Genomic DNA, 10,508 nt, shown 5'->3' on the forward strand with positions numbered 1-10,508 from the left:
ACCTAGAGAAGTTGCATGAGTCATCAACTAATAGGTGCATTAAAATGGTAATTTTATTTTTTAGTAATGTTTTTCGTTTATTTATTTAGAAAGAGACAGAGACAGCATGAGTGGAAGAGGGGCAGAGAGAGAGAGAGAGAAGGTCAGCACAAGAACCCAATGTGGGGCTCGAACTTGGAACCATGAGATCATGTCCTGAGCCGAAACTGAGAGTGGGACACTTACCAACTGAGCCACCCAGGTGCCCCTAAAATGGTAATTTTAATGAATTGCTAGAGGCCAAGCCTGGATAGCTTGAGAGTGAGAAATTCCTGGGAGAAACCAAGTTAGGGGACTACCTCACACAGTCTGGGAATTTATTTCCAAGAAAACCAAATCAGGTCCACTAATGAAGAGCCAAGGGGGAAAAAGAAAATCTTGTCTTTTCTCTGGCAAAGGGAAGGTGAAAGAACCATTATGAAATATGTCTAAAGAATTCCCCACAATAAAATGAAATGCAAGGGAAAAAGGAATGAAAAGGGGGGAGAAAAGAAAATATCCAAAGAATTGTGGGTCAATTTCCTAATATGTAATATATGTTTAACTGGAATACCAAGAGAAAAAAAAGAGAATGGACCAGGATCACAAAAAGTATTCAAAGTAAAAATGGCTAAGAATTTTCCAAAAAAAAACCCCAAAAAACAAAAAAACAGCCAACATCAAATAAGAGATCTAAGAAGCTGAGATAACGTCAAATAGGACAATTTTGTGTTAATTCTACACCTAGAAAATGAATATCACATCACTTTTTAACTATTATGTTCAGTTTGCTTAAAAAGGCAGCAAGAAATAAGATATAAGGAAGTTTTTGTTTGAGAATAAAGTTTGTTTGTTTAGTTTTTTTTTACAATGATGAATTCTTTTATAATCAGATCAAATTTTAAAATTATCTATGATTAGGGCACCTGGGTGGCTCAGTCAGTTAAGTGGCTGACTTCGGCTCCGGTCATGATCTCACAGTTTTTGAGTTTGAGCCCCGTGTAGGGCTCTGTGCTGACAGCTCAGAGCCTGGAGCCTGCTTCAGATTCTGTGTCTCCCTCTCTCACTGCCCCTCCCCGACTCACACTCTGTCTCTCTCTCTCAAAAATAAATAAACATTAAAAATTTTTTTTCATTATCTGTGATTTTCTAATCAACTTACTCTATTTCTTGAAATAAAGCCAAGGTAACAATGTTTAAAATAAACCAAACTGCATTCTAAAAAGGATTCATTTCAAAGCATAAAGAAAGGAAGCCAGGATAAAATCAATCAACAGCTATAGATTTAGATAAATAGATCACCTCAGTTATGAGCTATGTTTCACACTGCAACATGCCTTTTTTCACACCCACGTGACAAATACCCCTCTCACAAACTGCATAGCCAGGAGGACTGTACTGTAAGCCTAGATTTAAGGTCAGTTCAGAGATTCCAGAAGAGATAGGATTAATAATGAATGTGGGTACTGTGGGCAGGCTGGAGAGGCAAGACAGTGAAGGAGACATGCATGGTCTCAGTCATGTCTGGGCACTGCTCTCCTTCCACTGGGGCCCCTCACACAAACCCACACAAATACAAGAAACCACCCACCCTCCACATGCCATCAGAAGATATATATCTAAAACTCCATCCACTTTTTTTCGTTCTCATTCTAACACTATTTTCCACACTGGCATCACCTCTTTTCTGCCCTATGGCCTCCTGATGATTTTCCTGATTAACACACTCTACATACCCAACATACATTCTTTACAGAACAACCAAAATTATCTTCTGCAATGGAAATATGATCACGCCATGTTTGAAAACAAAACATTTCCTTGGGTGTCCGTTGCTTTTAGGTTTACAATTTAATTCAATTTTTTTAATATTTATTTTTGAGAGAGAGAGAGAGAACACGCTCTTGTGCACACACATGGATGGGGGAGGAACAGAAAGAGGGAGACCAAGGATCTGAAGCAGGCTCCACACTGTCAGCACAGAGGCTGATGTGGGGCTCCAACTCAGGAACCACGAGATCATGACCTGAGCCAAAGTCGGACGCTTAACCCACTGAGCCACCCTGGCGCCCCTTAAACTTAAGTTATTAACAATGTCTACCTGGCACTTAGTGAGGGGATCACAGAGAGTTTCTGGTCTTAGTTAAAGCCGATCATTGTATTCCATTCCTGCTGCCCTTCTTACAGTACCTCACCAGAGTCAAGCTCCTTCTCATGTCATGTGGTTTTGTCTCCTGAACTCTCTGCCCCTCCTAATTTACTTAACCAAGTCCAACTAATCCTTCATATCTGTCATTAAAGTCTCCTTCTTCAGGTAGGTATCTTTGACCATGGGACCCAACAAGGTCCATTATCACAAGTGTTATTCAAATGCTTATTTATATCTTTATTTGTAGTGTCTGTTTTCTCAAGTCAGCAAACTCTGAGTTTGCATATTCCTCTCATATCCTAAAAAATATGTGGAGATTGAAATGAAAAAGTACCATTTTCAAATACATCTAAAGAAAAAAGTGCTTACATATAAAGTTAGCAAAATATGCATTAGATCTGTATGCTGACCATTAGAAAATGCTGTAGAAATAAGCCAAAGAAGACGTAAATAAATGGAGAGGCATACTAGGTTCATGAATCAGAAGACTCAGCATAATAAAAAGATCATATATCAATCTTTCCAAATTTTATCTATATATCTAATGAAATTCCTATCAAAATCCCAGCAACATTTTTGGTAGTCATAGACCCACTTATTCTAAAATCTATAAGGAGAAGCAAAGGACCTGAAATATATAGAACAATTTTAAAGAAGAATGATGTGTGAGAAATCACTCTACTTGAAGTTAAAGCTAACTATTTAGCCATAATAATCAACAATAGTGTGTCAGTGGCAGAGGATAAATGCAGAGATCACTGGAACAGAATAGTAAACCCCAAAACAGGCCTACATAAATATGTCCACCTGATTTTGGACAATTAATTATACAGAAGTAATTTAATGGGGGAAGAACAGCTTTTGTCAACAAATGGTGCTGGAGCAATGAACAATCATAGGCCAAAAAGAAGGGAAGGGAAGGGGAGGGAAAGGAAAAGAAGGGAAGGGTAGGGAAGAAGGGAGGAAGGGAGGAAGAAAGAAAGAAAGAGGGAAAGAGAAAGAAAGAAAGAAAGAAAGAAAGAAAGAAAGAAAGAAAGAAAGAAAGAAAGAAAGAGAAAGAAACAAAGAAACAAAGAAAGAAAGAAAGGAGGAAGAAAGGAAGGAAAGAAGAAAAATGGAGAGAGAAAGGGAGGGAGGAAGGAAGGAAGGAAAGAAAGTTAACTCAAAATTGATCATAGATTTAAATATAGAATGAATACTCATAAAACATTTGGAAGAAACAGAAGAAAATCTCTCCAAAATCTGGAGCAAGATGAAGAGTTTTAAGATGACACCAAAAGCACAACCTGTAAAAGGAAAAAATCAATAAACTGGGCTTATCAACTTAAAAACTTTAAAAAGTTTTAAAAATTAAAACTTTTTACTCGGAGAAAGTCCCATTAAGAGAATGAAGACAAGCTATGGGCTGGGAAAATTTATTTGCAAACCACACATCTGCCAAAGGCCTTACGTTTACAATATGTAAAGAATCCTTAAAACTTAGCGGTAAAAACACAACGAATTCAACTAGGAAACAGGCAAATTACACAAACTTATATTTCATTGAGAAATATGTCACAGGAGAAATGTGACAAACAAGCACATGGAAAATGCACATCATTAGCAATTAGAGAAATGCACATTAAAACCACAATGGCATAGCTATCAGAATGACTGAAATAAAAAATACCGATGACAAAAAAAAAAAAAAAAAAACTAGGACACCAAATGTTGGTGAGGATACAAAGAAACTAGATCACTCACGTGTACCAGTAGAGCCACTCAGGAATACAGACTTCTGGCTTCTTATGAAATTAAATATTCATTTAGCGTGCAACCCAGAATTGCACACTGAAGCATTAATCTCAGAGAAATGAAAACTTAAATCTACACAAACACCTATGCATGAGTGTTCATAGCAGCTTAATTCATAGCCCCAAACTGGAAACAACTGAATCGTCATTTAACATATGAATGTTTAAAAACACTATGGTACATCCCTTGTACATCCATGGTAGAATAACAGGGAATTCTACACAATAAAAAGAAATAAACTATTGATACACAGAACTATGTGGATGAATACCAAGCAAATTATGTTGAGTGAAATAAACCCAGTCTCTAAAGGTTATGGGCTGTATGATTCCATTTACGTATCATTCATAACAAAATTTTAGAGATGAACACCCAATTAGTGATTGCCAGGGGCTAGGTATGGAAGGAGAGGGATGTGGATAAGGCAACAAAAGGTATCATAAGTGGTGATGAATAATTCTGTATCATAACTATGGTGGAGGTTCTGTGAATCTAACGTCATAGAATTATTTACAACTACAGGCATATATGCTCACACACACTCACACACACACAAAGAACTATACACACACAAGCACACATACAAATCGTACACATAAAACTGATAAAGTCTATTAAGTTCTGTGGTTTGTACCAATGTCAACCTTACAGTTCTGATATTGTGTTAACTAACATGGGGTGTTACCATTTGGGAAAACAGGTTGATAGAGAGAAACATGAACTTCCAGTACATAGTTATTATGCAACTTTCTGTGAATATATATTATTTTTAATTTTTTTTAATGTTTATTTATTTTTGAGAAAGAAAGAAAGACAGAGCATGAGTGAGAGAGGGGCAAAGAGAGAGGGAGGCACAGAATCCAAAGCAGTTTTCAGACTCTCAGCTGTCAGTACAGAGCCTGTCGAGGGCCTGAAACCCATGAACCATGAGATCATAACCTGAGCCAAAGTCTGACGCCCAACCGACTGAGCCACCCCGGTGTCCCTAATTAATTCAAAATTAACAGATGTTTTGTAGGGGCACCTGGGTGGCTCAGTTGGCTAAGTGTTCAATTCTTGATTTCAGCTCAGGTAATGATCCCAGGGTTGTGGGATGGAGCCCTGCATTGGGCTCCATGCTAAGCATGGAGCTTGCTTGGGATTCTCTCTCTCTCTCCCTCTGCCCTTCTCCTCTGCTTGCATGCACTCTCTCTCTCTCTCAAATTAAATTAATTAATTAACTAATTTAAAAAAGATGTTTTGCAGTTGTTAAATGTGAAAAAGGGTATCTTAAGATGAATGAAAATAAAAAGCAATAATTATAATAGCAAATATACATAAGTATATGTTTAACGACATTCTAAGCATATTACATATAGTAACTCATTTAATCCTCATAAGAACTCTATAATGTTTATAAAGTAATGCTAATTTAGAGATGAGAAAATGAAAGTAATGAAATTAATATGAATAATACTCAAATCCTTGCTTATAGTCAATTTTCTATGATTAAGCAATGTAACAAGACAGAAAAGATATACATATAGCTATTAATGTATTTAAATGTTAAATATTTAAATCAGTTTACAAAAACAATAAAAATAAAAATTTATCTAGACATATTGGATAAATACTTAAAAATGAGACTGAAAACATGTATTGTTATAATACAATTTAAAATTAATGAAAAGAGATAAGGAGAACCCAGAGTTTTGAGAGTTAAATGGCAAAACCAAAAATAACTAAAATCATCTGGGGGATTTAGTAGTCAAGAGCACAACCTGACAAATAAAAATAAAATGGATTTGTCTTTGCCTCTGACATTTTCCTTGGTAGAGTTTCTGTTTCCCCATCTGTAATACCTATTTTATGAAGTGCAAGTGAAGGTGATGTGAGGTAATGTATATAAAATGTTTTGCATGGGACCTGTAAAGTAAGTACACAAATGATTGTTACTATTACTTTATAAGATGAAATATGGTCATCTAATATATGTTTAACCTCAATGTCAATTAAAAATATAAGTAAAAATTGCAGTATACAGCAACTTCTTACTCAACATGTCTCCAGAGGCAAGGGAAAAAAAGCAAAAATGAACTACGGGACCTCATCAAAATAAAAAGCTTCTGCACAGCTAACGAAACAATTAGCAAAACTAAAAGGCAACTGACAGAATCGGAGAAGATATTTGCAAATGACATATCAGATAAGGGGTTAGTGTCCAAAATCTATAAAGAATTTATCAACCTCAACATCCAAAAAACAAATAATCCAGTGAAGAAATGGGAAAAAGACATGAATAGACACTTCTCCAAGAAAGACATCCAGATGGCCAACCGACACATGAAAAAATGCTCCACATCACTCTTCATCAGGGAAATACAAATCAAAACCACAATGAAATACCACCTTACACCTATCGGAATGGCTAACATTAACCATCGGGCAACAACAGATGTTGGTGAGGATGCAGAGAAAGAGGAACTCTTTTGCATTGTTGGTGGGAATGCAAGCTGGTGCAGCCACTCTGGAAAACAGTATGGAGGTTCCTCACAAAACTAAAAATAGAACTACTCTACGACCCAGCAATTGCACTTCTAGGCATTTATTTACGGGATACAGGTGTGCTGTTTCGAAGGGACACATGCACCCCATGTTTATAGCAGCACTATCAACAATAGCCAAAGTATGGAAAGAACCCAAATGTCCATCCATGGATGAATGGGTAAAGAAGATGTGGTATATATATACATACATATATGTATACACAATACACAATGGAGTATTCCCTGGCAATCAAAAAGAATGAAATCTTGCCATTTGCAACTTCGTGGATGGAACTGGAGGGTATTGTGCTAAGTGAAATTAGTCAGAGAAAGACAAAAATCATATGACTTCACTCATATGAGGACTTTAAGAGACAAAACAGATGAACATAAGGGAAGGGAAACAATAATATAAAAACAGGAAGGGGGACAAAACAGAAGAGACTCATAAATATGGAGAACAAACTGAGGGTTACAGGATGGGTTGTGGGAGGGGGGATGGGCTAAATGGGTAAGGGGAACTAAGGAATCTACTCCTGAAATCATTGTTGCACTATATGCTAACTAATTTGGATGTAAATTAAAAAAAAAATAAATAAAACAAGCTAAAATAAAAAAAATTGCAGTATAATATTTTTGTCCTTTTAAATGGCAAAAAAAAAAAAAAAATAAGGAAAACTGTGCAACTCCATTATTAGTGCAGAGATAAATTATCCTCATCCTTTCTGAGGACATTTTTATAAGATTCATTAAAAAAAATCTATAAAATCTGCAATAGCATATCTAGGACTCCATCCTGAAAATAAAAAATTGAAATACCCAGAGTAAGATGTATGTTCAGGGAAGTCTTATTTATATAGTTAAAAATGGAAAGCTCCAAATGTCCAATAATATTTAAAATGTATGAAAATATATATGCAAAGAACAACGAAGGTAAAGCAATACACCAAACTGTTACCAGTGGTTTCCTCCTGACTAGGGATTTTCTTTATATTTTTGTTGTTTTCCAATTGTCTTACATTGAGTATTTACATCTTATATTAAAAGACAATATGTAAAACTTTGATTTGTGAGCATAACTCGTTCTGGAAACATGCTTGTAATCCAAAGCACTTGTATACCAAAGCAAATTTCAAGAACCCTTGGCTCCGTTGTGATCATGTGACATTGGGCGTCACGTACTACTCCAATTGCAAGACATTGCTCATTTATCCAGTTAAAATTTATTAGAAATGTTTACTCGTCTTGCAGAACACTCATAGAACAAGTTACTCGCAATCCAAGGTTTTACTGTTACTTACAAATAATTTATCTAAACATATCTGGTCTGTAAACTTAAGTGGCAAATAGAAGTGAGCCTTAAATTTGTAAATATATAGTCATAATGCTATGCAAAAAGGGCTTAAAATAATAATGCTTCATTAAATATAGTAACACTCTGCAGTAAACTACTTCATAGGCATAGTAATTGATTGTATAAATGCATATGTATTAGAAACGATGCCAACAAGTACTGCCAGAAAACTAGTTATACATAGTGGAAAAGAAACATATATAGTATAATCAATATTCTGTTTATGTATCGTATGATACTATTTTCCAGGTAGATAAAGGAGTAGATCAAGCTTTAGATACAGATGGAGATAAAATACAAACACAGACTCAGATACAGGAGTACATGCAGATATAGAAGTATATAGATATGGATAGATAGCCATAGAAGACAAATTTTTAATAATAAAATTATTCAGGGGCTGTAAAGTTTATGGGTTTATGAGTTCCATTTCATGTTTGTCTTTTTTCTTAATTTCTAATATTTTCTACAAGAAACATAGATTTTTAAAAAGATACATATTTTAAAATGAAATATGGACAACACACTATCTTGCTCAGGAAGGAAGTATCAATTAAAGAGCATACTGGGCAGGAGATGTGGTTGGAGAAAGGACCACAGAAGAGAAGAGAAGAGATGAGAGGTGGGCATGGAAGGAGGAATAGGAGTTTCCCACAAGCTGATGGAGGTTATCCCAAGGCAGATCAGGGACATGGAGAGCATGGCATGATCTGGGGAAGGTGAGGCATTAATGGCCCAGTGTGTCTGATGCTCGGGTTGCTTGGAGGTGACATGGCAGTGCTGCTATAAAGGAAGTCAGAAATCAGGTCATTAAAGGCCTTGAATGCCCTGCTGAGGAGGGGATCATTGAAGAACATAGCCTGACGTTGAGATAGGAGGGTCCCTGTTCCCAGCACACACCACCCCCCAGAAACTACAGGAGAGACCATTTTCAATCCCCTCAGTCTCCTCAGGGGTTTTTCTGCCAAATACAAAACACAATTCATTTATTTTCTCTTATTACAGACATGCATGCTGATCGGATATAAATTATAATGTAATAGGAATAACTGCAAAACACAGGGATCACTGATTCCAAGAATATCATTAGCCAGAATGAAGGCCATTAAGGAGTAGAGGTTTGTATGTGATTGTCTATAAACATCAGGAGATGTCTCAGAGCTTGAGAAACTCAGTGAGAAATAGCTGAGCAAAATCCCAGGCCAGAGCACGGCTCTCACTTCATCCATTTCTAAAGATCATCCTAGAGTCATTAAGGACATATGACTTCTGAAAATCAATGCATCCCGTCCCAGGGTCTTTGCAGGAGTGGGCTTGCTCAGTCCAACATGGTGCTGAGCTCAGTTGTTTTGACAATGAAGGAGTGAGTCCTCCAACCTCCCTGGTGGTCTTGCTCCATAGACAGAACCCACTGAGCTTTCTCCTGGTGTTTCAGCTTATCTCTCCCACCCACCACTTCCACAGACCACTTCACATATGGCTAGAGATTCCGAAAACTCAGTTCTTCAACCAAAGTGATTTCTGCTTTGTAAACAACATGTGAACCACCTGCTCTCTGATTTGCTTGGTCTTAATCCCGTAAATGATGGGATTCAGCATAGGTGGGGCAAGCATGCAGATGTTGGCCAACAAGATGTGTGTATGAGGAGGAATGTGGCGTCCAAACCGCTGAGTAAGTGTTGTGAAGATCGCGGGGCTGTAAAAGAGGACAATGATGCAGACATGGGAGCCACATGTGTTAAGAGCTTTGTGGTGAGCATCTCGGGAAGGGATGTGGAAGACAGCACGGAGAACCAGCACATAGGAAACAAAAATTAGCACCACATCTAAAACCACTGTTAACATTAGGATGGAAAATCCATACCAGATGTTCACACGAATGTCATTACAAGCATATTTGGCCAAGCCAATGTGTTCACAAAAGGTGTGTGGAACAATATTATTTTGGCAGAAAGTCAATCTTTTCAAAAGAAATACTATGGGGAAAAGTGTACAGAAACTTCTCAGAATTATAGTCACGCCAATTTTTCCAATCAGTGCACGTGTAAGAATCGTGGTGTATCTCAGTGGGTAGCATATGGCAATGTAGCGGTCAAACGCCATCACCAGCAAGATCCCCGACTCAGACATGAAAGTGCAGTGGATGATGAAGAACTGAGTTATGCAGCGATTCAGGGATATCTCCCCAGCACGGAACCAGAAGATGGCCAAGGCCTGAGATACTGTGCACGTGGAGAGGACAACATCTGCTCCGGCCAGCATGCAGAGGAAGAGGTACATGGGTTCATGGAGGCTACGCTTTGTGAGGATAATGCAGATGAGCAGGCTGTTCCCAAGCAGGGTGATGACATAGGAAACGAAGAAGGGGATGGAAATCCACACATGCTGGTCCTCTAGCCCGGGGATGCCCAGCAAGCGGAAGATTGTATGGCTAACAGCAGTGTGGTTTATGGTTGTCATGCTTGGAGCAGATGACCTGGGATCTCACTTTCTGTTCACAAAGAGATGAAAGAATTATTCTAATATTCCTTGTGAATATTAAGACTTTTGTCATATCTCACACTCTTCATCTTCTCAGAACATGCAAATAGGAAATACGCAAGGATGAAGGATATGGTCTGCACCACAGTGAGTGACAGTCAATTATCCTTACCTCCAACTAACCAAA

General features: G+C 37.4%; 1 protein-coding gene across 1 annotated transcript; it reads right to left on the reverse strand.

Moving 5' to 3' along the window:
- Positions 1 to 9,337: 9,337 nt before the first annotated feature.
- Positions 9,338 to 10,300, reverse strand: LOC132660615 (olfactory receptor 52B4-like). Its single transcript, XM_060604419.3, has one exon. The coding sequence runs from the start codon at positions 10,298 to 10,300 to the stop codon at positions 9,338 to 9,340; it is 963 nt and encodes a 320-aa protein (XP_060460402.3).
- Positions 10,301 to 10,508: the final 208 nt, after the last annotated feature.

Source organism: Panthera onca, chromosome D1 (assembly GCF_046562875.1).
Source record: "Panthera onca isolate mPanOnc1 chromosome D1, mPanOnc1 haplotype 2, whole genome shotgun sequence".
NCBI classification, from domain to species: domain Eukaryota; kingdom Metazoa; phylum Chordata; class Mammalia; order Carnivora; family Felidae; genus Panthera; species Panthera onca.

Bases quoted from the DNA above. Each gene is read 5' to 3' on its own strand.
- LOC132660615 (XM_060604419.3), bottom strand. From the start codon at position 10,300: ATGACAACCATAAACCACACTGCTGTTAGCCATACAATCTTCCGCTTG.